This window comes from Leptosomus discolor, chromosome 5 (assembly GCF_034619465.1).
Source record: "Leptosomus discolor isolate bLepDis1 chromosome 5, bLepDis1.hap2, whole genome shotgun sequence".
Classification (NCBI taxonomy): Eukaryota; Metazoa; Chordata; class Aves; order Leptosomiformes; family Leptosomidae; genus Leptosomus; species Leptosomus discolor.
Genome location: NC_141395.1, coordinates 23,223,822 through 23,251,708, shown reverse-complemented (window position 1 = coordinate 23,251,708; position 27,887 = coordinate 23,223,822). Strand labels below are relative to the sequence as shown.

The 27,887-nt window shown below is 35.1% G+C and overlaps 1 protein-coding gene across 1 annotated transcript in view; it reads left to right on the top strand.

Annotated features, from left to right (window-relative positions):
- SLC25A12 (solute carrier family 25 member 12) overlaps positions 1–27,887 on the top strand; it is a 49,776-nt gene that overhangs the window by 8,930 nt on the left and 12,959 nt on the right. Inside the window, exons 4-13 of the mRNA XM_086465967.1 lie at positions 2,358–2,473; positions 11,604–11,743; positions 13,994–14,140; positions 15,189–15,327; positions 16,699–16,792; positions 17,422–17,506; positions 22,669–22,753; positions 23,204–23,362; positions 26,353–26,405; positions 26,628–26,708. Of these exons, the coding sequence (XP_086322093.1) occupies positions 2,358–2,473; positions 11,604–11,743; positions 13,994–14,140; positions 15,189–15,327; positions 16,699–16,792; positions 17,422–17,506; positions 22,669–22,753; positions 23,204–23,362; positions 26,353–26,405; positions 26,628–26,708 (1,099 nt within the window). The remainder of the gene's footprint in view (positions 1–2,357; positions 2,474–11,603; positions 11,744–13,993; positions 14,141–15,188; positions 15,328–16,698; positions 16,793–17,421; positions 17,507–22,668; positions 22,754–23,203; positions 23,363–26,352; positions 26,406–26,627; positions 26,709–27,887) is intronic.

Here is a 27,887-nt window from a genome sequence, read left to right as displayed (position 1 = left end):
GTGGGGAAAAAAGAGCAAAGAGTTGTAGTAGGAAAAAAGGAAAGACAGAGGAGAACTGTAAACACACAGCTTGCTTTGTGTGCTTTTGAAGGGTAACAGTATGGAAGAAATAAGGGGAAAGGAAATTTTTTTAAATGTTACAGATAAAATGAAAGGTGAGTGATTTGATATTGTTACAGACTCCATAATGCAGCAGGTTCACTGAATGAAACTTGAGTAGCGATTGGGTGGGAAGCTCCATCATTCTGTTTAATCTAGCTCGTGTTATCTCCGCCCTAATGGATAACGGAGGATCACAGGGGATATCCCTGCTCTTAGGCATTGTAAGCTGAATATATGAAAAGGAAATTGAATGTGTCTGTCTCCTTTTGCTGTAGGCACTGTTAAAGTGAGACCTCTGAAGATGGCTTCTTTCAGGTTCAGGCTTCTACGAATGCATCCTACAGAGATCATCACTTGATTCTGTCAGTTATAAAGCTTCCTGGTTAGGAATTAATTTATATGTCAGGTTTACGCTCGTATGTGAGGTAGATTTTGAAATTATAATATTTACAATTATTTTAAAGGATATTATGTTTCTCTGATGCTAAACCCTTACTTATCAAGATCATGCTTTGGATGAAATTGACTTTGCATCTGAAGAATCATGCTCAGATCTTTTTTGTGGCTGAAGTGACAAATTAATATCATAATTCTGTATTTGCCGTATCTTGTCCTTTCAAAATTGCTACATTTTTTTCTGTATTTTCTGTATAATGCATACAGGCAAGGATGTTAACATATGTAAGCTCTTTTAAAGTATCTCAATTCTGCTTTATGTGTGCTTTGACAGAGAAAGACTAGATAAACTAATGAATAGTGTGGCTTGACTTTTTTTTTTTTTTTTTTCCCCTTTAGGGAACAGGATTTATACTTGGCTGTAGCAGTAAGCAGTATATGGGTGAAGTTATCTCTATGACCTAATGATCTCCTATGGAGAGTACTAAAGTCAGATAAATTATGTACATTTTCTAGGAAAATGTACCATCTACAGCGATATTCTATGTTTTAACGGCATCTACTGTATTATTTTTTTTGTTTAATTTAAAAAATGTAATTTAAATTCTTATTCCCTTTTGATAATTTATTTGATGCTAAAATAGATATCACATCATTTATTTCTATAAAGCTAGCTCAGAAACTTGTAACTGGATGGAATATTCTAAGTCATCAAGCTAAGTCACCTATTTCTACAAGGATGAGAACTCATAGCAGTTTTAATAAACCAAGTTTGCTATTAAAACTTAAGGCTTTTGCTTGCAGTATTCTGGAAAGACCACAGTATATGCCTGCTCTAAATATCTTTATGGATATGTGATTTTGTTCTCGTGCCAACATTATCCTTTATCTTCTGGCTTAGGGCTTATCTTTCTGCAGCTGTTCGCACATACAGCATTAGGATCCCTTCTAAATGTCTTTTCTGTTAGTCAGAGTAAGCTGAGTTCTGCTAGAAAAGTTATTTATGATTATCCTTGCAAGTTACCTGTGCATCCCTTGAAGTCTGAGTTTATATGTATTGAACACAAGGACTTTGATTTCTATGCAGCATTCCAGAGATGTTGTGGGAACCTTATCTGGGGATACTGCTGCTTCCTTATCTTGCACAGTAATGCTTTCCTAATGCATCCTGCATTGCATTCTTCTGTATCGTGATTGTCTTGCATACACAACTCAGAATCTTGTGATCTGCTGTTAACACTCAAATCCTTCCCTACTTTGGTCGTGTCTTAACTTTCCTTATGTCCAAATGCTCTTGCAGTTTCTTTCTTTCTTGTCCTCAGGTACATGACTTTGCAGTTCATGTTATATTTGAAGTATAATATTTTTTCTATATACATAGTAAAGTGTAACTTTTTCTGAACCTGTTTGGTTTTTATGAATGTTAAACATTGTTTTAAAAAAGTACATCTATTGTGTAGTATATTCCTATACTCGCATTATAGTATCTTTTCTTTCTCAGTAGAAATGCATATATAAATTGGTAGTATTTTGACAGTCCTGTAAATTTCATGGTGGTAGGATTTCTGTGGGGTTTTTACGTCTAAATTTTTACTGAGAATTGATTATATTTTGTTGTTGATGAATACGAAGTATTCAGTCCTTTTATAGAGGAAGAAACTGAGTTGCATAAAGGTTAAGTAACTACTTAAATGTAACAAATACTTTTCCAGTTTCTAGTGTAGAGTCAATGTTTTTATATTAGAATTTTATTTTAGTAATTGGATCATATGGTTTTCTAGAGCATCAAACACAAAATATCATTGGTGTTGTAAATTATTTTTCTAAAATCTTGATGACTTCTGTATTTTCCTTTGTAGGCTGATTTCCTATCAAGAATTTTTGGCATTTGAATCTGTTTTGTGTACTCCAGATGCAATATTCATTGTTGCTTTTCAGTTATTTGACAAGAGTGGCAATGGAGAAGTAACATTTGGTAAGAATATATAAAGAAAAACAGTTTAAGAAAGCGGTTATAATAGTATAAATTGTAATAATTGTTCATCACCATTGGTGCGTAGAAATGCATATTGTGCAGTACTGTACTGATTTCCTAGGAGTTTGCATGAGTAAAACATTTTTTTTCTTTCAACTGATACAAGCTTAAGAAATACACAGAAACAAAATGTATTTTGCTCTGTCTTCTTGAATCAAGATTTTTTGTGTTCCTGAAGTAGTTAATAAAAAGCTGTTTTGTTCAGTGTCATCCTAAGTAAAATTCTATGTCATGGACTATGAACTCCTTCAATAATGTTTTTTTTTAAATATCTGGATCTCCATGTGTCTTTGAAGAGTTGTCGTTAGATACAGTAACAGCTCAATACAGAAATGAAGGAGGTCTGATGTTTTGAATTCCCAGTTTAGTGTTCCTTTTCTTGAGGAGCAGATCTTACTTTAATGTTATGAGTGTAACTTCCAACTAGATCACGTATTTGAAAGATTAGGAGAAAATATGGCCTTTTTGTTACTTTTTTTTCCACCTAATCACATAAATTAGTAGTTGGACAAAATTCTTTAGGCTAACTATACTGCTTTATGATGTTGCTAAATAACGGTTATTAATGTTGCAGTTTAAGGAGGACTAGGTTTTATTTTTAAAACTTCATATGTTTATGAAAATTAGATAAATCAATGCTAAGAATTTTAATAAAATGGAATGAGAATTAAATGTTATTTCTATCCAAAAGAATAAAGCTCTCAATAAAGAAAATACAAACTATGCTTGGATTTGTAACCACTTGCTGTTTGTACGATTTCATTCTTAGGAAAATTGTTGCAACTTGTTGGAAAAAAAAAAAAAGCAAGGGTCTTTTTATGGAAACAAACTGATTAAGTTATGTCTGTTAAATTACATCGTTAACTGAAGGGTCAAATATAAAGCAATTTGGATACACAACATCTTGGAAAGAAAGTCTTTAGAACTTAAGTAAAGGTGAAGTCGGTAAATGCAGTCATTAGGAAACAGACAAACTACTACAACTATTGTGACCGTGTTAATGATGGTATATTTAGTCTCACAGAATGGGGATATGCACTTTGTAGCTCTCATGAACGTATTTGAAATAGCTGGTTCTGGAAATGAACAAAAGGTAATTTCAGATTGTATATGGATTCCTCAGTTAGACTGAGGATTGTTATTTTATGAGCGTATCATTATATAAAAGGCTAAAAGAACAACACAAGCAGGAGAAACTGTAAAACAGAAAATTGTACAATTTTTTTTCCATATCTTTCTTGCTAAATTTTTCTTTATAAAGCTGAAAAATCTTGACTAGGAAACTCTTTAGGGAATTTAAAATTTACTATTGGTTTCTTGTTTTTACAGAATTAATTATATTGCAATTATTACTATATTTAATGGTATGTTGTAATGTATCAGTGGTACATATTTTTATGCTACAGTTCCCACGTTTACTGATGCTTTTTTCTTTTTTTTTTTGTTGTTGTTTGTAACATGGGCTACTTATTTTTACTTCGTAGGCATATCATACAAATTAATGCATGTGGGAAAAAGGTGAATGATGATGTATGACATGTTCAGAATTTCATAACTCTGCAGTCAATTTCCAAGTTGGTCTTGTGGCCTATAGAGGCTGTTTCATAAATGAGTCCTGCACTTTTTAATTTTTCACTCTGTTTAAACAGAAAGGCACAGAGTTTAGTTTCATGTGAAAACAGGAGAATATATAATCAAAGAATTATAGAGTGGTTTGGGTTGGAAGGGACCTTAAAGATCATCTAGTTCCAACCCCCTGCCATGGGCAGAGACACCTTGCCCTAGACCAGGGTGCTCAAAGCCCCATCCAACCTGGCCTTGAACATTTCCAGGTCTTAAATTTAAAGTTGTAATAAATTATTAGAAATATACTGAAATGGAGTAAGTTTAGCCAATTGGTGTGAGAATTGCTATCAAAGTCAGCTCTTGTGAGTGTCTGCAGATAAACCATGTTGGTTATGGAAGCAAACATGAGTCAAGATTTTCTAGCTCAGATGCAATGCTATGTGGATATGATTGCATCGATTCCAAAGCTAACTCAAGCCAGTAAGTTTTGCCAGAAGTGACATGGATTTACTGAGGTTTTTCTGCACTGTGCATGTGGAACAAGGGGTGGAGGTGCTGGAGAGTGGAACACGGAATCATCTTGGGTCTGTTAGGTCAGTAAATTGAACGTAACACTGGCCTTGCTGGTCATGAGATAATGTCTCAAAATCATTTGGGTATGACTGTATGGCATTTTCAAAAAATATCCTGGTCTAATAAAATTTTCAGTTATTTCGGGGAAGTTAAGTATACTTGTGGATTTTTTGGAGATAGCTCTGTATTTGAAAGCAAATCAAATGTCGAGTCCAGTCCTGTTCCCATCTCCTTTTTAGGATTTGTTTACTGACATGGACTTGGACCATACGTAAGCACTTTAGCTTCTTGTGGTCCTCTTCAGCTTCAATCTGCCACTTGTCTCTTTGAAAGTTTACCTTCCAACTCTCCAATGAGGAAACTATTAATTAAATTGTATTACAGAAAAACCTTTGTCTTATGAGTTGAGAAATGGAAGTGGACAAAGAGTTTATGGTTCTTTAGAAACTATTTGGTAGAAATACTTGTTGGTTGTGCTCTGTTAATCAATGTCTTTGTCTGTTCTATATCATATGTTAATTGGGATTGTTGAAAGAGGAAGCCTTTTGTCACTTCAATGTCACCTACTTTCTTATTGCTTTGGAATGTTTTTCCAGGAATTTTGGACATCCAGAAATTCTGTATGAATGTCTGCCATAAATGTGCAGATGGTATGCTGCAATATTTGTATGGTAGGTCCATTGCAAGAACATGAAATTGGACCTACTTTGTATGAGCAAACTGTACAGCATGCTCAGTACTCTTTACATGTTTCAGCTGCACTGGACTTGCTGTCAGCTTGGTGAATAAAGAGCAGTAAAATTACTATTTTAATAACCCATTGATACAAATGACAGTGTAGTTTAAATGACTTTTTAATCATGGACAAATAGAAAGAATGCATTTATTTTCCTGATTAAATGTTTGCACATCTTCATAACTGATTCCTAGCTGAATATTTTACGGGAAATGTGTTGCTGATGAGCCCTTACAATATTGCTTTAACCATAAAATATTTAAAAGGTAAGAGCTAAGGCAGATACAGAAAAGTGGGTTGGTTTTGTTTTGTTTTGTTTTGTTTTTCATGCATTATCTTTCTTGTTATGAGTTGCTGTTTGTAGCCAGAGCAGACTGACAACCACTTTGCTTTTTTGATCATGGGATGTAACTGACTAGGCTACTTAACATGAGTGAAATATTTAAAAACACTTTGATGATATTAAAGGTCTTTTCCAACCTAAATGGTTCTATGATTCTGTAATGCTATAAAATTAATGCTATTGTATTAAGGAAGCTTCTTTTTATTGCTATTCTGTGCAGGTTTTTTTGACCTGAATTCAAGTTAAAGCAAACCTGAATATTGAATCTGCTTAAGCTATTTGGTTTTCTTCAATGTTGAAGCAGATAATCCTTACTGTGGTTAAAAGGTGAAGTCTGTGACTATCACTGAAACTTCTCTCAAAAATAGGTTGTCTAACTGGAAGTAAAGGGATTCTTTGTAATTTATACCTTTGGCATACCATACAATGATCTGGACTGTATCACTTTTAATTGGAATGTACAATTTCAAGGCTTTTCCCAGCTGTTCTTGTAACCACAAAGAAAACCATTCTCTGGTAAGTGGAGAATTTCAGAGACACTTTTTTAGTAAATACCCATGCTGGTATGGATAGAAAGATAGAGCTAAAATAATGAGTTTTTTAAACAATTTTTCTGCCTTCATGTTCATGATTCTTCTGTATTCAGAATTTTTATATTATTTTAGAGATAATTGGAAAATATTTATGGAACAGAACATAAAGCTTTTAAAAACATTCTGCAGCTCAAAATCCAATTAAAAATATTTTGCAGAGTATAACGGCCCCTTGTTTAAAGGCACTGGGGGGGAGTAAGGGGATTGGATACCTAGTAATACAACTTTGTGAAAATTATATTTGTGAACTGAAATAATAAACATCGATGTAATAGTTTCAGAAGTTGGTACACAGTGGTACTGAAATCCTGTCCAGCTATTTTCTTAAACAAATTTTAGTCTGGGAGCGAAAATTTAGATTTCCCTTAATCAGTACATAGAGTTTGAGAACACTGGAAGAAGGTGAGTGAGAAGAACAAGAGAAAGGAGTTGAATGTATGTTGTTGTAGTTCTTTGCTTTTGAGTATTATTTTTCAGGAAAGACAGATCACTCCTAGCATTCACTCCTCCCCATTTCCAAAAGAGCAATTGGATTCAAAATGCTAGAATTTGGATTTAATCTTAAGAGTTCTGCTTTATAAAATACTATTTGCAACCATAAAGGCTGGAAACCTTTTAAAATGTAAACAGAAAAAGAAATCTCGTAATCACATGGCTACAGATCTAAGGATATAAGAAAAACACCAGGTTTTTATCAAGTGTGCTGTAAACTAGGACTGCTATTTTTCTTGGCTTCCTGGTAGCCATACGCTAGTTGCCTGCTTTCAAGATGTCTTTTGCTTAACGCATGCAGATAATGTAGGAAACATCGCTGTATGTTATGACTTTCTTTTGTCCTCATGGTTTTTCTTTTTTGATGTTTTTTGTTTGTTTCTTTCCTGTTGTATGATTCTTTCAGGTTTAAACCACAGTTTTAAACACTTGTGAGTAGTGCAGGATGGGAGCCCCTTCTTATTTTTTTGTAATAATGATGTATTAAGTTCAAAACCATAGTTCAGCAAGAGGGAACATAAAAGGAGAGCTCATTAAACTTATATATATTGACAATTTGTTGTTATGGCTGTCACTAATCTTAACCTTAAACAGAATCACTGATCCTTTTGAAGTAAGAGTAGAAATACACTGTAACTATTTCTGGTTTAGCTTTCTCGCTTTTCCTGCCACTTGTCATTTTGCTTTTATGTCAAAGTAATTATTGTATTATTTACGTTTAGATCACTCTTAATATACTTCTGTTGCATCAGGTGCTACAAAAAAGTCTTTTTGCCTTTAATTGAGATTTTTTTATTTTATGCTTGAAAGTGAAAATATGTAAAATTTGCTGTTAGCAGAAATAGTGAAAAATAGTAACATAGAATAAGTTAAAATGCATTATGTACATTAAGCCTGAAATATGAACATATGAGACTGTAGATGACTGAGTAGACAGATTTTAAAAAGCCCACCCTATTAAAGAACAAACCTTTAGCATACTTACGCTAGTGCTTAAAACTGTCACATTCATATTTTTGTGTCTGACAAGCATGATTGATGTTCCATCACTGGTGAGAGGGAATGGCAAACCGTATTAACAGGTTGGTGGCACTGGAATTGTCACGTTTCCACTTTGCTTCTTGGGGAGCTGATAAATCAAAATAATAGGTGCTACCTCAAGGCTTACTTGGGGTACTAAGGTCTTCCCCACCATAGGCCATCAACAAGACGTCATAAAAGTATTCTTCCTCCTGTGAAATTCAGTATCGCCTAAAAACTTTGGTTTTCTTATATAATTTTTCTGAGCCCAATAGATAACGGTGTTTGATGGAGGTTGAGCCAGTCATGTGTATGCTGCCTGCAGATAGCTGCTCCAGGCATCTATAATTTGTTTAAAATGATTGGGTGGGGAAATTCTGAAGCAATCTTGAGAGAATGCATGTCGCCTTGGAGGTAATGTGCTAGTGCACTAGAGTAGTAGGTTTATTGTTCCTGGGGCTGATGGTAAGTTGAGTATGTCATCAGGCTGCTGACTTGTATGCCTATCTGAGAAGAAAATGCATTGCTATAAGCCTGGAAAGAAAGTTATCAGCTCAGTAGGAAAGAATTCCACTGTGTAAAGGTGAGCAAAGAGTAGGAAAAGACATTAGTAAATGAGCAACATGTATTGACACGGACAATGAATGCATTCTGTAAAATGTCATACTAAAATGAAAGGGTTTAAAAATAATTTGCTGTTTGCCCCCTGCAGAATAGCTCTGTTGGAAATTTGGAATACTTGTAGTTTATCTTAATTTAGAAGCATTACTGGGTTTTGACTGAGGGAGAGGAAAAAAAAAGGGGGGGGGGGGGCGCAAAAAACCCCAGCATCTGTACCTTAATGTTACCTGTTTTCTTTGTTGTCAGTGCTTTGCTTCTGGTGAGGAAAAAAAAAAAAAAAAAAAGATATTTGATTGTAATTCAAAGTGGTGGAAGTGTAGGTGATGATCACGTTATGTATGATTTCCGAAATGTGATTGTCCATTTGCTGCTTCTCATCACATGAGTTGTCAGTTATGGTGATGACTATTTCCTTTAATATAAGAGAATAGTCCACAAAATTGAATTAAAAATGTGTTCTTGATATATATAGCAAAGAAAGCATTGCTACTCTTGGGTAGAACTGGTAAATTTTAGTGCTTATCTAGAGATGTTTGAGAATCCCAAATGGCTTTGACTGTGTCAGTTATTCACAACAGGTGCATGGTTTTGCTCCTGTACCCCAAATGTTTCATAAACAAAGCCAACATGTAATTAATTAAGCATTAGATACAGCAGTATATCCTTAAACCCAGACTACTGTAATACTTGCAGTATACATTACAATTGTGAGTGATTGCCTGTGGAAGAAAAATGGATAAGGCACCTCAATTTTCAGAGAAGCAACAGGCTAATCTGAATACCATTTCTTAAAGTCAGTTAGCCACTACTGGGATTCATCACATACCAATACACTCAACTATCTAATATAAATTTATTAAGTAATTTACCAGTATTATTTTTATGCGCTGAAGAATATTAGTGTGATATATTGACAACTAGTTGTAAATGTTTTTAAGGAGAAGTCAGTAACGTAGGAAACCAAGTCTTGGTTCTTTAAGTAGTATACAGTTAAATTCTTGGATGAGAGTTATGGAAAGACTATGGGCTTAAGTCTTATTAAAAATAATTGGAAGATCTGTCTATATGAGTATGTATGAATAGTTTCTTATAAGACAAAAGTGAGACTTTTTTTTTTAACCTTTCTCTAGGGTTAAAAGAAGCAATCATCAGAAATAATTTAAAATACAATTTAAATTTTCAGGCTGCTTCAGACATTCTTTCCCAAGTTGTCATCAGAACTCAGTGTATATTGGAAGTCAGTTTTACAGACGTGCAAGTAGTCACTAGTTGGCACCCTGTTTCTACATTAGTAGCCCAGACAATAGATCCAATTAAGCAGGCCTCTCTGCTGTTCCGCACATGGGTCAGTGCCATTTTGCAAGCTCATGAGTGAGCTGCACTGGTCTGTTTGTGTGACTTGAGGTAGCTTGGTCAAAAGCTGCAGTGAATTGGTGGTAGGTGGGGAATTTGTATCTACATGTCCTGGTTCCTTGTCTCTAGCGATGATGAATTAATCTACTACTGACAAAACTTTCAAAGGAAGTGTGGCAAAATAAAATAGTTTAGCACTATGTATTGGGTGCTTTATCTCATTTTTTTTTTAACTCCCACCTTGCATATTGATACCAGTGAATAGATACGAGTGGACAGTTAGAATTAGTCAGGGTAGTTTTTTAAGTTGTTTTTTTTTTTACCTGAACGACTCCTTTAGCCTACCTTGCAGTGGAAACTATGGATTAAATAGCAGTTTTTTGAGTGGTCTATGTTTGACCTTTAAGTAAGGGCTAAATTACAGTTAAATCACTTACTAACCATTATCTACCCTTTGAATATGTAATCCCAAACTAACTGTGAAGCAGGTGATCTAGCCAAGGAATCCAACTTTGTATGTCACCATTCTGATACATATTTGTTCTGAACATTCGACTTCCTTTCCTCACTGAAAAGATAAAACCACAGTGATTTGCCTAGATTTGATCTAGAACTAGTAGAATGGCTATAGAATTGAAAGGATGAATGAATCAAGTCAGCCTTTAGCATAGAGAAAGCAACACATATACTCCAAGTAAATAGCTCTTGATGGAGTTAATTATAAGTTCTTCTCAGTGTATTTTGTCTTTTAGCAGAACTGTTTAAACATATAAAAGGAGAGGTGTGTTTTCAGCTAAAGTATTTTGTACTTTGTTTTAAATTTAAGTTCTATGCCACATTTTACTTTGGTTGTCAAGAGGTTCTAGGTTAGTTGTTAAAAACCAAATAAATTCAGGGATACTTTGAGGTAGATTTTGAAAAGTGTTCATGTGGTATGAAGACATGTCCAGTTATACTGTTTATGTGGTTGGATAATCTGCACAAAAAGCAGGCTTATTTTGCAGCATGGCAAGGCTGTATATGAATAAAGCATGTGGCTTTTTTTTTTCAGGTGAGGTTTTTGACTGAATTCAGATAATTCATTTGGCATTGAATTTCAGTTGGACAGTATACATATGGAGAATTCCATATTCTGAAATGACAGGTTTTTTTCTTCATTTAAAAGAGGACATTTCTATCTTATCTTAAAACATTTTAATGACTGAGACTACCAGTTATGTTTTATAGGATTTGATTTTTGTGCTAAGGCCTTATCAAAAGCTTTTAATAAGGTGCTTTCTGCTGAGTTAATGATATGTTTTAGATGGCATTTCTTATACCTGTCTTCAATAGACATATTCAGGCACTGTGATTGTAATGATCAAGTTTCAATCAAACCATACTTAGTATGACAAATATTGTGTGAAATTGTAATGCAGGTATTCGTGCTCTTGATAAAGGTCTTAATTTGACTCCTAGCAGAGACGGAGAACCACTATTGATTTTTATATCAGAATGCAAAATAGCTCTTATTTGTCATATACAAGGGAAATTGCTTCTTAATTAAAACTAAATAAAACACTCTCTCCAAGGTGTAGCAGTAATACAAAAAGTGTCACATTGTGTTGTAAATGGGTTCTTATATAGGTTTGTAAATGTTTGGTTAGCAATTAGTGTTAACAAGCTAAACTACTTAAACAGCTGCTTAAAACATCATTTGTTTTTATCCTTCCTGGAATGTTTGTAGAATTGCTGTACCCCAAGGCTCACTTGTTGCTTTTCCCTCTCCCAAAGCAAATGTCAAAGAAATATTTGAACAAACTATTATTCATCTTCAAATCCCCTTCAACTGGGACTGTGAGTTCATTCGACTGCATTTTGGACATAACAGGAAGAAGCATCTTAACTATTCAGAGTTCACTCAGTTTCTTCAGGTCAGTTATTAACCTTGTTCCAAAGCAGAACCGAAATTAATTTTCACTTCTAATAATACTCTGAGACCATTATAAATTTTGAGCTTATTCTGGTAGTGATAATCGTTATCTGATACTAATCCTGACAGTTGTGATGAACTGTTATTTCTTCATACAAGTTGTGTAAGCAGTGTGTATTCAATGTGCTTTGACTTGAATACCATCTTATAAAAGTATAGAACTAAATATACTGTTTATGAAATTAAGCATTTTACTGATTGCTATTAAACTGAACTGAGGGTCTACTTTTTCTGTTATTGGAATTTGATAGCAAAACTAACCTCTACCAGAGAAAGATTGCATGCTTAATATAACCAGTTGTTATTAACCATATAACCTCCCATATTCACATTTCTTTTAGTTTTCTAAATGTTATCCTAATACTTACCTTTTTTTTTTTTTTTTTTTTTTTTTTTCTCTTACTGGCATGCATGCTACCACACATATATTGGGAGTTTGGTGTTAAGTGCAGCCAGCTTTGCAGGAGGCAAATCTGCTTCCCTGAGATGTTGCTGAAGCACCTGCTAGGGATCAGGCTTTAAAGGATCTCACTCATAGAAATGGACTTTGCTAAGCCAAAAATTTAAAAACATATGAATTGAACATTATACTAGAAGGAGATAAAGGATACATCAGCTATAAAGGATGGAGGAAGAGGAAAGTAGGAGAAATGTACATTATAATTAATGAGAAAGGAGTTCACAGAACAGTTAATTGCACTGAATTCCATAAATTAACATGCAGTGATCACCTCATGATATTACTTAGAGTTTTCTGTATCATAGACCTGAAGAAAAAAAGATTATGCACTTCCAGAGCCTGCCTTTAGTACAAAATAGTTTTGGACATACTGTTTTAAAAGTAGGGAGTGATAAATTTGCTTTGATATAATCTGTAATTATTGTCCAGGATAAAAATAGATCTAGAGCAGTTTCTAGAAAAACACGTCTAACTAGATAGGGTCTGAAGTCGATATTGTGAATTGAGCTACTGGAGTTTGACACAGTCTTTCAAGGCTGCAGTATAACTTGATGTTACTTTCAAGGAATAAACTGTGTCCTGCATTTGATACTCCATTTTAGGTGATCCCAGGCACGAATTTGGGACACTAGTGCAGAAAAAAAATCAGATTGCTAGTAAGAAGAATCTTTATGTTGGGAACCCAGAGCAAAGGGATAAATATCTGTCCTGTTTTTATTTTTATTGTTCCAAGATACTGCCATCGTATAATAAAACCCCTTATTAGAGAAGGGTAGTATAGACTGCAGTAATTTCAGTAGGTACACAAGTTGGATATTATTGTACTTCCTCTTACATCAGGTTGTTTTTCTTATTTGGTCTAACAGCACCTTGTGGGGTTTGGGACTTGGATCAGAGCAGGCTTGTTGCACTGTGATCTAGAAAGGCTTGATCTTGAGGTTATGACTTGAGAAATTACTGTAAAGGTGATACAAGCTAGATGGTTTGCCCTCTTCTTATTGTTGGTCAGAACATGGTTATTATTTTAGCTGCTTCTAGAGGTCTGAATGACAGCTGAATGTGCTTTATTGTTTGCTTGAATAGAAGGAAACAACTTTTTCTGGACATGGAATTTACAACCATCATTATTATCTTGAGGTTAGGTTACAATGTGCTTTATATGAAGGTTTTTACAGATTGTATAGCAGTTTTAAATTGCCTGAAATGAGTGTCCATTTCTGACATTATGGGAGGTAGCTGTTGGGGGCAGTCTAAATCTATATTATATAATTTTCACTGTCCTCCTGTTTATTTTCAGGTACTTTTCAAAGAGTTAGTTTGTAATAGTCCAGTCATGTTTCATCTTGGATGTGTAAGAAATCAGCTCACTTTGAGCCTTTAAGATCAATATCAAGAGTCTCTTGAGCAGTTAAGTATTTAATAAAGGCACAGGTAGCAGACAGGACATGGGTATGTGAAGTTTGTATCTCAAATCATGTAGTGAAAGTGCATATTTCCTTACAGTTAAATTGGGGCTTTTCTTTGTCAGAGAAGTGAATCTGTGGATAGAATTGGTATGCAGACTTCTTGTTTTAGTTTAGCTGGCCTTTAAGTTTAAAATGCAGTTGTGCTGTGGCCTACGCACACAGATGTATTGGGGCATCCTGAAAGAATACAGAAGTAGTGAGAGTTTTGTCAATAGTGAGTTACAGAGTTTGCTTCTAATCTGATATTTCTGAATATTCGTTGTAGGAGCTGCAGTCAGAACATGCAAGACAAGCCTTTGCATTGAAGGACAAAAATAAAAGTGGCATGATAACTGGGCTGGACTTCAATGACATCATGGTTACCCTTCGCTCACATATGCTAACTCCATTTGTGGAAGAAAATTTAGTTTCAGTAAGTGTAAAGAACAGTGACTTGAATTCAGTGTTTAATAGCTGTAATATTTTAAAATGTTACTGATTCTCTCACACTTTTTCTCCTACCTGTTTATCAGTGCCTTGGTGCTAGAGATTATCACCTTTATAAGGGAGTGAAACAGGGTGAAATATGGCAGCAATCCTTGGCTGCAATAGTGGAAAAGTTTGGCAATCTGGTTTACATCCCTGAAGTGCCATTGGAAACAGTTAGAGTTAGTCTACTATACTCTCCACTAAAGCAGGGCAAACTGTACTTGACACAGAAAGAACATTCATTTAGGACAAAAATGAATTTTTATATTTGAATATATGACAGATCTCAAAAGGTGGAGACTACTTACAGTTTTGTCCTTTTATATACTCTTACATTCTTTTCTTTTTCAGATCAGAATTTGGAAAATCAGTATGTAAATTCTAGAGGTAGAATGGTTACAGCTGTGATAGTTGGGCAAGATCTGTAGGTAAAATAGACAAAAAAAGTTATGAACTAAAAGTATACAGTATAAAAAAGCATATAACAAAAATGATATAAATTGTAAAGTAATCATTTTTATCTTACTATTTTACCTATAAATCTTGCCTTGCCTAACTAATAAGGCATACAATCTTTCATAAAATTTATGGTATCTGCTAGCTTTAGACTTTGAAATAAATGGTCACTGCTATATGTGATGCAACAAGTCAGTTAGTGCCTTTATCTAAAATAGCATTACACGCATTTTTCTATTAGAAATAGAGAGTATTAGGAAAATACTCAGTGACACCTTTAGTGTTTATCAGATAAATTGAATAATAATCTACTTATTATTTCCTGATTGTTTCCTAATGTTCAATTTTTACCAAAAAATAGTATCCTGTCTAATCATTCTCCCTTAATGTTTCTATTAAAAATATCTTAAAATTACAGGAATAGAAAGATATCCGTAATTCTTTCCTTATTTGCCCAAATGGATGTTTCTGTAATTTGTAATAAGATGTTGTGAAAGGGCTTAAGGCACTTACCTGCATTCATTTAATTTTTAAAGGTAGCTGGTGGAACTGTTTCGCATCAGGTCAGCTTCTCCTATTTCAATGCATTTAATGGTCTTTTGAATAACATGGATCTGGTTAGGAAGATATACAGTAATATAGCAGGTCCAAGAAAAGATGTTGAAGTTACAAAAGGTAAAGTACATTTCCTAAATTTTACTAGTTTTTTTAGTTCTGTCTGATTTGTAATCTGTTGTTGGGTATGGGTTAAGGCAAGTCAGAAGCTGCAATAGTATGCAAGGTTAGGGCTACCGTGAAAGTGTTTAAAGGGTGATTTTCTTTCTCACAGGTTAGTAATGATTTTCAGCTAGCTCGTTGAAGAGAAGAGTTTGGATTCTGGCAGGAGCTGTGTTGGCCTTACTAGTTTGAGTGGATAACTGCAAGTTACTGTTGAGGATTTTACCACTCCTTGAAAGGGATGCAAGGTTACTTAGAGATAGAAAGCACCTAGGGAATGTGGTAGAATAGATTTAGTTTGAAAATCCATCATCAGTAATCTCCATGTTGTTTTAGCTCAAGATGCTTTATCCATGATTAAATCTTCTTTGGAAAATTGGTGATAATTTATAACTTCTTAGTGCTTACTTGCCTGAGTGGTTTCATATGTAGTTTCTGTCTGTTAGGACATAGCAAATCCCTGTGCATATGAAAGGTTGCCGTATTTCAGTCTTGCCGCAGGCATAAGTGCACTGCTTTTGTAGTCATTTTATCACAGATTTTTATCACGGTTTTATTACCTGTATGGACAGACCACCCAAGCCTATGTGTGGTAAAAAGCATGTCAAGTTTGTGGGTTTTTTAGTTGGTTTTTTTTTTAATTATTATCCCCCCCCTTCTTTTATGTTTGTCATATGTTCATATGGTCTGCATACCTTTCATCCCTAAATGAAAGCATAAAATGCCTGTCCTCCGTCTCCAAATTGTGCTAATTGTGCCTAGCCGTGTTTTTTGGTGCAGATGCATAAATACACCTTGGTTGGATTTGTGTTGTGAAAAAAAGCTACTGTGTTTTCAGTGCTCAGACTTGATTACTGTAGCTTCCAATTATGTCGTGAACATGTCATGTAATTTGGCTAGATGAATACCTAAGCTTGGGGTCTTTCAGAGCTTGTAGGGAAAGAAATCTGGACATGATGGCAATAGATGAGTCAGTTGCCCTTTAAGCTGTGAATAATGAACACTATTCTGTTCTGTTCTGTTTTGCAGAACTTCAGAAACAAGAATCACGAATTGTGGGTGTGGTTTTATTAAGCTTGCTAATATGAGGATTTTTGTTGACTTTGATGAATTCTTACAGTAAATCAAAGTTGTGGAGTCAGGCTTACTCTGTGTTGAAAAGGCCTGTTCCAAGATAGATGTTCTTCTAAAGATACCTTGTCCTTTTGCATTATGGGTTTTACTTCTTGGTGATAGATTTCATTTTTATGATGTTAAAGTTATTTGTGAGCATTTAAAGAGGAAATTTGACAATTCAATTGCTTTATTCTCTTTCCCTTTTAAATCCAGAGGAGTTTACCCACGCTGCAATTCGATTTGGACAAGTTACACCAATGGAAATAGATATTCTCTACCAACTTGCAGATTTATACAGTGTTACTGGGTAACATAATAATTAATTTTGTTATTTAAAAATAACTATTTTGCTGTTTTCTGTGTGAAAACTACTAATTTTCATCTTAATTTAAAAAATTTAAAACTGTATTTTGTTACAGTGATTTATTCAATATAAACTGACTTTGGTGTATGCATGGGTTTTGTAAGTGAATTGTGTACATCAAGCACAATTAATAATTGTCCTATTACAGGTATACATATAAAATAGCAAAATACATTACAGTAGTCCCAAAAGGCTACAATACGCCTTTATTAAATTTAAGTATTGACCACATTTTGCGTGGGTCTTTAACGCATGTGAAATCTTAGGTAGGAATACCTAGAAATAGTTTGTGTTTTGTATCCCTTATTACTAGTAAACAAGAACTTGCTTCTGAATAATCCAAAGTCTTTATGTCCATTTGTAAGCTACAAGATGCGAATGCACTTCTAACTCCAAGGATTCTGTAGTGCACTGTAGCAGACTTCTTAGATGTGCGTTCAAGTAACACAGGGTTGTTTTTTTTTTTTTTTTAAACTCAGGATGTATTTTGTGAGGTGTGGCCAGGAACACTGTTTTGCATATGTTTGATGTTTTATCTAACAGTAATTTACTTTTCTCTGCCTTGTGTAAAGGCGCTTAACTTTGGCAGATATTGAGAGAATAGCACCGCTGGCTGAAGGTGCATTACCTTACAACTTGGCAGAACTCCAGAGGCAGGTAGGTAGAAGTGATACATGCAATAAAATTGTTGAAGTTAAGTAAATGTTTACATGTACATGCATATGAAAAATAAGAATAATACACCTTAAACAGATTCCTAACCAGTGAAACATGCTGCATGTATTGCTATAAGGATAGAAATGGGGCAGGCTATTGAGTATGTGTCTAAACAAGATATTAGATGCCATAAAGGACAACCTGTTCAGATATGAGCATGTACCTATTCAGGTATGAGCATGTATAGATACTTGGATTCCTTGTTGTGAATCCATTTGTTCATTCCTGAAAAGGTCTTTCACTTCACAAAGTAATCTAACTCTGTAATTATATCTTTTTACTATCTGAAAATAATTTTATGAGTATGAAATACAAGGCTTATAAATGTGTTCTTTTTTGAAAAATTGGATGAAATTATGGGCTTAACCATTTATGTAAAATGATAAATTTTGCTGTACTTGTTGGCTATCTGACCTAGACACTAGAGAGGGAATTCAAATTTATTGGGACTGATGAAAAGGACAGAATTAGAAGATGAAAAATACCACAGTAGAATATTAACCCTCTATTTCACCAGACCTTTATATTCTTATTTGCTAGCTTTGCTTTTATCACAGATTCCTTGTTAAAAATACATGTGTATAGTACAGTGTGAGTATACCCAGGCTGTGCAGTAGGATTTTAAATATTGTTTCTCACTTTGGTGGCTCTTTTTACAACTGTAAGAACTGAAGATTTAGGACCAAACATTATGCAGGTGTTTAGCTTATGTTTAGACTTTCCACCACAGTTATTGGGTGCTACACTGCTCACTTTCAGGAGTAAGGCTTGCAAGTTTTTGCAAGAATAAATCTAGATTTGGGGGGCTTATCTTCACTATATTTTTGGTTCAACATCTAATCTGAGAGGTTTTCTTTTGCAAGGAGAGCAGTCTAACGCTAGTTAAGTTGTGAACTAAACTTTACCTTGACCTTCACCTAAGGTTGAACCTGAAGTACTGATGGTATTGAAGCTCACAACATAATGGGGCATCTGCTGTGCTGCTAATAGAAATATTCTATTCCAGATATATTCTAGGGAAATCTTTACTCTGGAGCATTTTGTAGGTGACTGCTGTCATAAGAGTAGTTCAGGGGGAATTAAGTCAACTGTTAATAATGTCAAGATAATAATGCACTCAAGAAAATCCTTGAAATGATTACACAGCAGATTCAGAAAGGAAGACATACATGGTGAATTACATGGTTGCATAATACATAGGCTGGTTGCACGCTGGTGTTTATTATGCAAAACAAAAAAATAGGATCTGATGTGCAATCGTTTATTTATTTTTACTGTTAGAACTTAATGAGACATTGCAGCTCCACACAGAGCTGCACGTTCTCGAGTAAGCTTTACAAGAAAATACAATAGTGTTCATCTGAACCAGTGCATGTTGCTCCAAGGATGTCTCCACATCCCCTTTCCCTCTGTAATATACAAAGGGAAGTAGGATATCTAATTCTTAAGAACTTGTATGAGTATGTCCCATAGTTCTGACTAAATACATCTTTGTGTACTAGGTAGATAAATACAATTTTTCATCCTGAAGGTTCCCATTTTCTTAAAATGTCTAAACAGCTCTGATCCTTTCTTTTTTCAGTCTGTGTTACAAGTTTATGGGGTGCCTATCAAGACATCCAAGGCCTCTGATTCCCAAGTGGGCATAGCCTGTCTTGGGCTGGGTTCTGCTCCCAGATGCCCATACCTCACTTGGTACGCAGACAGCTGAGCTTCTTAGGAATCAGCTGCTGAACAGTCGCATCTTGCAGCTCAGCATTTATGGCAATCTGATGCTGGTGATGAATTGTGTGAAGATGTCGCTCCTGAATTGCAGTGATTTAGCAACTGATTCGCAAGTAGCTCAGCCGTCTGGGCTGTTGGGGCAGGAGGACATTGCAGCTGTCAGCAATACCTTAGTCAGCCATTCCAAGCTACACTGTCTCCTGTAAAGTGAAATTCAGATTCACTACACTGGTGATGCCAATGACAGATAGTACTGCTGCGGGGTGGTCTGAGATAAAGCGGCAGCATGGTGACAAAATCGCCTCTGCCTTGTTCGCCATGTGAATGTCCTGTATGTGCCAGTGGATGAAAGGTCCCAGGAGTCTGTCTGAAAATGAAAGCTTGCATTAATAAAGCCTTTTATTTTTCAGCTCACTTTTTACACATATTGCAAAGAGGTTCCTTTAAGTGCTACAAAATCTAGGATATGTATCAGTGACAGGACCATCTTGAATTAGTTCAACTGCTATAGTTGAAAAATTGTCCCATACAGAATATAACAAGTCTTCCATATGTGAGATGTTGAGTGTATTTTGGTTACTGTTATTACAGGTGGATTTGATCATTCAGTTCTCTTTCAAACAAATTGGTCTGAAATGCAGTGTCTGGTCTGTTCTTAATGTTACCACTCTGTTGTCCTGGGGCAATTAGACATATCTGAGTCGAAATAAGTGTCCAAAACCTGCTTAGTGGTAACAGTCTCCCTATGGGTTCCTGAAGACAAGAAAGGTGGAACGGATTGACGCAGAAATGTGTATACAACATTTATCGAGACTAACGAGAAATATTTTTGATGAAGTTTTATAATAACATTCCTAACTGCCAACTTTACTTTTAATTGGTGTCTTTGTGGCACTCACCTGAGTGACTTGTTTTCTTTTACACTTCAGAATTACCTTTGTAGCTTGACACTGTTATAAGATGAGCTCACTGATTAAAGTTTCACTCATTGCTAGAACAGAATATACTCTTTTCACACTCATAACATGTTATATTTTGATCCTATTCTGCATTCTGTGTTAAGAGAGGACAGCAAAAAGCAAAGTAATTTAATTTTCTTTGTTTTATAAGGAACGGTCTTTTACTAGACCTTATCCTAAGTGAACCTTATATTACCTTATTTAACTCTATTGATAAAATGAAAGCTATCCCTTTGTGGAAGAGAGAATATCATTCCAGTGAGGTCCAGCTGTCCCTGGAAAATGAAAACAAGTCTGTAATCACGTTTAGACGACTTTAAAATTTCTTCTTAAAGGAAGATTAAATTTTTACATAAACTCATTCTATCGTTGTAGATTTGGTGGAAATGGAAATTATCCTGCTTTCAATCATGTTTACTTTATTGTCAGTTTTTAAATTGTGTGAGATTTTTCTTAAAGCCTAGCAGCTGAATTTCCTAGGGGGATGACAGCTACAGTAATTCTGTTTATAAATATTCATGATTTGAAAGCTATAGCATTAATTTCATTTACATATCCATCTGAACACACAAGTAAACTGCAAACTTTGTGGACACTTATTTAATAATATAAAAGTGCATTTCCTTCACAAAGTATTTGATTTTTAACATCCAGTGACGTATTCATTAAGGTTAATGTCTGAATGTAATGATTAGATTTTGATGAGAACTCTGTGGAGCTTAGAAGAAAAAGAATAACCTTAAAACAGCTAAAAGGAAGCAGGTGTGCCAAACTAGGAGAAATTTTTTGTGGAATGAAGAACCAGTCCTGCTTCTGAGCCTTTTTGGTGGGGTATTATTGCGTCTGTCTTTTGTTTACATGAATCAGAAGAAATATCTCTGTATTTTAGAATTTATTTTTGTGGTTATTTTATTTTTATTGTGTGGGTTTTTGGTTGTTTTTTTTTTTTTAGGTCAGGAAAAATTTAGTGTTTTCAGGCTAGTGAGGACATTCTTCAGATTTGTTGCTTCTATTTGTAAAGGCAATACATTTGATTTATCCTTTTTTATGGTGGTCCACATGTGCAGTTTATAATTTTGTTGCTAACAGAATTTCTCTGTTAAGCTATATTGTTTGGGGAGGAATTGTGGCAGCTGTATCTTTTTCTTCTGTGGAAAAACTGGGTAAAATATAATTCGTGTTTTTTTACGGGTAATGACCCATCTCAATCTCATAGGGTTTTGTCCTACATTGTGTGCATACAGAACTTAACTAACATTATGCAATAAAGGCAGGTTTTTGTACATTCAATATAATACCAGTCCAAAAAGAGTAGCTTATGGTGAGGTACATGCTGTCTTTATGTGGATATTCCACTTTCCAGAGCTTCAATAAGCTGAATGTAACTTAGTTAAGAAGCCTTGGTGAGTTAACTGTGAAATGTGCATGTGATAATCTTTGTGGGGAATTCGTAATGTGCATCAGAGCAAAGCGTCTTGTAGCAGTCTGAGGTCTGTGTATGTTCCAGCTGTGCTGCCAGGAGCACGTCTGCTAACGGTACAGGGTGCTTTTTGTGTTTGGGAGTTGGGCTTTAGTACCTGCTTTAATGTGGAATTTAAGTTAGTATCTTGGCCACTTATATAGCCCAGACAAGTTACACTGCATAGTATAAATTCTTCTCTAATCCCCTTATTTATGTTTGTAATAAAATCTGGTCCATTGTGCATACTTTATAGTGCAAGTTTGTGAACACTTACATCTTGTTTATCAGTTACCTTATTTCTAATAACCATCTAACAATACAGTTATGAGTGTCTGCAAATATTTTCTGTGCAGAGTTATATTTATTTAGAACACCAATACATTTATAGTAGTGTATGTGATTGAAGTGACTAGGTCATCATTGCACCTGTAAATTATCAACTGCCTGAAGAAGTCTTCTGGAGAATCCTTTGGGGAATAATTGACTTTTTGCTTGTTTTGAAGACATGAAATGTCACGTTTGTGCTGTGTATTAGTATATATGTGATCTTAAAATATATCCTGTGCTGATAGATATTGCCTGTGAGATACTGAATTCCTTTTGAGATGTTGAATTTTGTTTGAGCCAAAAGGGCGTTCCATGCCTTACAAATTCAATGTAAAGTAGCAAAGTCAATTTGAGTTTGTCTGCTTTTTCTTGAGCATAGTTGTTTCAGTTATACTAGGAGTACATAAGGAAGAATATTTTCTGAAAGGAGCAATTGAAAAATGTGCTTTGTTCATTAGGCATAATAGAAGTTATATAATGATTTTTTTTTTTTTCCTCCTTAACATAAAGCTACTAATTTTTGTCAGTTTCTTTCTGTAACATTATAAAAGCCAATTCACAGGCATGTTTGTTTTCCCATGCAGTTTTTTGAGCTTTTTTCTTTTTTTCCTTTTCTTTTCCTCACACAGCAATCTTTTGGAGAGTTAGGCAGGCCTATCTGGCTCCAGGTAGCTGAGTCAGCTTACAGGTTCACTTTGGGCTCAATTGCGGGAGGTAAGTAATATTTCTGGTTTCTGTTTTCAAACTTGGGTTAGTTAAACGCTGTCTTGCCAGACTACTTGGCATCATCTAAGGTACATCTCTTGGTTATACATGTGAAAAATTGGAGGGTGGAACCACTTTTGATTGTGCCATTCTTTTTCTTTCCTTATCGCTTCTGTTCTAGTATCCCTCCACAGTCCTCTGAAACTCTCCTCCAGTAATGAATTTCCATACTGGTAATTCAGATTGGTTTGCTTTGTTCTACACACCTTGTTTTCTGTGATAATGTAATCCATTCTCCTTGAGAGTTTTTTCTAGACTTTCAGCATTGTGCTTCCTTACTTCCAATGTACCAGTTTATATATTCTTTGTGTTTAAATAAATGTCGTAGAAAATCATTATAATTATATACTACACCAACAATGATGTTGCAGAAATAATACTCCAAATGCTTTCTTACAGCTGTTGGTGCTACTGCGGTGTATCCCATAGACCTGGTGAAAACTCGTATGCAGAATCAGCGCTCCTCTGGTTCAGTCGTAGGAGAGTTGATGTATAAAAACAGCTTTGACTGCTTTAAAAAGGTTTTGCGTTTTGAAGGCTTTTTTGGTCTTTACAGAGGTAAATGAATAAAAAATATATATATCAAGTCAGGGATTTTCTGCCCCCCCCCCCCCCCCCCCCCTTTTTTTTTTTTAATACCTCAACAGCTGGTTTCGTACGGGAAAACAAGGAAATTTGATATCATGTACAATTTTGCTTCTGTTTCCTAGAGCTCAATATTTATATTCCCTTGAGCACTGTTCATCATAAACAATTACTGGGAAAAACTGGGCTTTTTTTCGTTGTTACTGATTTGCTCCTTGCTGCTTCGATTGTTTAAAGTCCTAATGTCTGGGATGTGAGTGTTGTGGACATGATTGTTATCTCATGGACTGAGGATTGTAACTGTTGGGTGGGGGCAAACGTCAGAGGCAGATTAGCATTTGGTGAACAAAGATTTGGTTTACTGCAAGTATTTTTTGTTAAGGGACAAAAGACAGTCAGTTTGAAAGGCACTGGTTAAACTGGATGCCAGATCTTATGCCTCATACTTTTGCAGGTAGTGGGACTTGTTTTACGATTTTATCTTGTGAACAAGAAATTGCACCCTGCTGTTGTATTGTGTTGCTCTATTTTACTTTAAAATATCAACAGTGGAACTCAAAAAGTTGCTTTGAAATCTTAATGTGTATTTTAGAGGACATTTTTTTCTTTTTTAGTTGGAGCGAAGTCACTCACTTCTGTGGTGATCACAGCCTTTTTTTCTGCTTTTCAATGTGTTCTGTCAATTAGTGTCCTTTAAGGACAGTGTCTAAGAAGTTTGTACATGTGAAAGTCTGTGGATTCTGGCTAATGAGTTTTTTGTAATCTTGCAGGACTTTGCTATGCAAGTGAGTAGAGGGAGGAGTATGTCAGTGAAAATGTTAATAAAATAGCTGTAATCTCTGTAAATTATATCTTACTGGTAAATTGTTTTCCATTCTTGTTGCTAAATCTTTCACAAAAGCAAATGCTCTTTGAGTTACGTTATGAGACTACTTCTACAGTGCTGTTCTACAGTACTGTTTTCTTTCTCTTCCTGCCCCAACCCCCCATGGTTTTGCACAGCAGCTTCTAAAACTCATTTGTTATTTGTATTTTTGTTTTCTAACCTTTCTCAAACACTTTAAAATCAAGGATGATTCCATTCATGAGTTCAAAGCAATGCTTTACACATGAGAAAAAATATGCTTGTTTGAAAGAACGTCAGTTTGTTAAACTTTTTAATAGTCTGTTTAAAAATTGTCTTTAAGATTCTTTAGCATAAAAGGTTCATGTAGTTGTTTGAAAATGCTGCAGTTAATGGTCAGCATGTTACTAAGGTCTTGGACTCTTAGAATTAGATGGTCTGTGGAAGTACATTAAACTAAACAACAGAAACATTTATGGAGTTGACTTTGGGTCGGTTACTGGGTTCTTATATTCCTGAGCTGGACTGTCCTTTGTATTGTAATGTAACAGTACCCTGTAGTCTTTACTCCAGTTTAAAAAAATGGAACTGAGTGCATACTGGAAAGAACGTTTTAAATAAAAACGTTATAATTTTCTTGACTAAAAACCCTATGACACTTTTGCATCGTGGCATCCAACTTCGGAACTAATGAAGTGTCTTCTAAGGTGCCTCACTAGACCATGCAGGGTCTCAGGTTCTCTGGCACACCAAAAGCCTGTGCCCAGTGAGTTCAGCTGCATAAAAGGGAGGGGGGGGGGGGATTGTCTTGTGCTGTTTTGTCTGGTAGTTTTGGGGTTTTAAAGTGTAGGTGCTGTAGAGCTGGATTTTCTTTTCATGGTAGATCAGAGATTCAGGCTGGGAGGGCAGCGTTTCTTTTTGTTATTGTCAACCTTTCTTTGTATTTAATAACTACCTTTCCTCAGCACAGTAAGTACTATGTTGGAAGAAAACACTGTGCTGCATACATTAGCTGCTGCACTTCCTATTTAGACGTGTTTGCCTTGAGCTTCCTTTTATGGAAGTAGTATCAAAATTCTGCAGGCTGAGTGCTTTTGGTGATTCTGAACATTTTAAATGAATTTTTAGCTATTATTCTTTTTGCTTAATGGATGATGGAAAACTACAGTTTTGTTGCTGTTACCTGATATTTGGTATAATTAGCATGGGATTTTTTGTTAGTTAACTGGCAAACACTTTTGACAAACCGATATTCCCTAGCCATGGAATAACATTAGGAAATGAATACTTCTAATAAAAATAAGCCTTTTAAGTTTTATAATCTATACATAGGCCAAAATGACTGTGGAGAAAATGGATTTAAAAATAACAGACAGTTATAATCTTGTATGTTAGGAAGTTAAGACTGCCATCTACTGATTTTTTTCTTAAACTTATTAGATCCTAGAAATGTGTATGTACTTCTGTCAAATGGCAGTTCCATTTTGATAGTAGCTATCTTCCAGGAGCAAGGGCCTTTTCAAAGTCAGTTTCTGTCCACTAATGCTTCCTCTTGGTGAGATAAAAAAATACTTAATGGTACTAGGGTTTAAAGAAGTTCATGCTACCATGTTGAACTGAACAAGAGAAAATCCTTTATATCCTTAGTTGACTGGAACCTTCAGAAAACTCAGGTTAGTGAGTCAAGTCGGAGTGAGTTGATAATTTATCTGTGTCGTGTGTATCTTGCAATTAGTCTCAGATTCTAAAAACTAATCGCAAGCTTTATGGGAAAATGATATTAAGGGGCTAAAAAAGTCAAAGAACTCCTAAGTAGTAGACATATTCAAGGTGTATGTTCAGTCCTTACCTGCTTTTTCCTTCTGTACAGCAATAGCATCAGGCTTGACTTGGTTGCAAATGGCAGGTCTGGTCACCCTTTTCATTACCGTTTGAATCAGAAATCTTAATATAAAATTGTATTGGTATGAATATACAGTGCTCTAGCAGCATCACGCACATAAATGCCATCCTCAAAGGGTATCCCATGTGTAGAAAGGTGTTTCTGTAGAGCTCTTATAAAATACTAGGTTCTGTATTAGGAAGATAATGTTGCCTTATGATGTCTTTGTTTCTATAGGCTTGTTACCACAGCTGATAGGTGTTGCTCCGGAAAAGGCTATTAAGCTAACTGTACGTATCTCTCTTTTTTTTTTTTTTTTTTTTTTTTTTTTTTTTTTTTTTTCTCCCCTATCATCCTTTTGTTTGTTAACATGCACAGGATTTATTTCCTAAAATGTGTGAAAGATGACCACTTACAAGCACTCTAATATATATGGTTACAGTTGTCTTGATATATGTTAAGTGGAGGAAAAATAACTTAAAATTGTGTGTAATGTATTGTATCTTTATTAGGTTAATGACTTTGTCAGAGACAAATTTACTAAGAAAGATGGTTCCATTCCACTCCCTGCAGAGGTCCTTGCTGGAGGCTGTGTAAGTATCCGTCCTGTGTTTCTGGGAAAAATTGATTCTCGGTCACATGCAGTATAGTTGGAATGACAGTTAATGGGTGTGCTTTGTCAATTTGAACAGAACTGTTGTTTTTTCCCCCAGTCACAAGAACTACAAAAAGTACTTTTTGTGCTTGGAAAGCTTTGTATACTTCCGAGCTGAGTTCCCTTGGAATTACATTCTTGAACAACTTCTTTTGGCCCAGTTTCTAACTTTCAGTTCCAGTAGTGGTTTTATTCCCAAAAGGCTAAAGAGAGGGTGCCTCTTCTCCCTTTACATACTTTTTCTTGGGTTGACATTCATGATTAGTTTAGAAAGATACAGGTACTCATTGAGAGTGGATTATAGAGATAATGTTTTGAGTTTCCTTTGGTGGTGGGGAGGGCAGAGCTAGAACAGTTTAAAAAATCTATTTCTTGCTGAAGATTTTAAGAAGGAAATGAAATATGCTTTTCAAGTTGCTATATGTGAAATTTTTCTGTTTGTGAAAATGTGGAAAAACTGAACAGTGTAGTCTTATGTTTCAGCTAACAGGTACGAGTGAATTTTCTGTTTAAATGACTTTGTGTAAAATGTAGCTACATTAATCTGGATGCTAACTACAGCCATACACTTCAAAAACAAATTGTGTTTTCTTTGAGATTGAGGGCTGTAATTCAGTGTATCTCTTAGCAATCTGTAAGTGGTTTGGATTGTTACTGATGGTAGGGTGGTTTTTTTGTTGGTTTTTTTTTTTTGGTTTTGCACATTGGCTAATTTTATTTGTGGGATTCCCCAACGGTTGTTAACCCTATAAAATGTTTAAGACTTGAGTTAGGTTTTTTTTTTTGTAGTGGAGAACACTAATAACTTCCAGTTGAGTAGGCTGACAGGCTGGTATAAAACCTCCTCAGCTTACAACAAAACCTGGGGCAGAAAGGTTGTTGACCTCTGCAGACTTTTAATTCAAAGAAGCAGCCCTGAAGGGAGGCTGCTTATAGTTCTGCCTGATTGAATGTGGCAGCCTGGTACATGCTTGAGTCTTCACCTGTCAGTGTACAAAGTTTATTTTCTGAGAAATGTGAGAAAGCAGCTGTGATGTATGGCTAGCAAAAGACTAACCTTTTTCTAGAAAGCTCAATAACACAGAAAGAACATACAGGTCATTTGTAACAGAAGTGA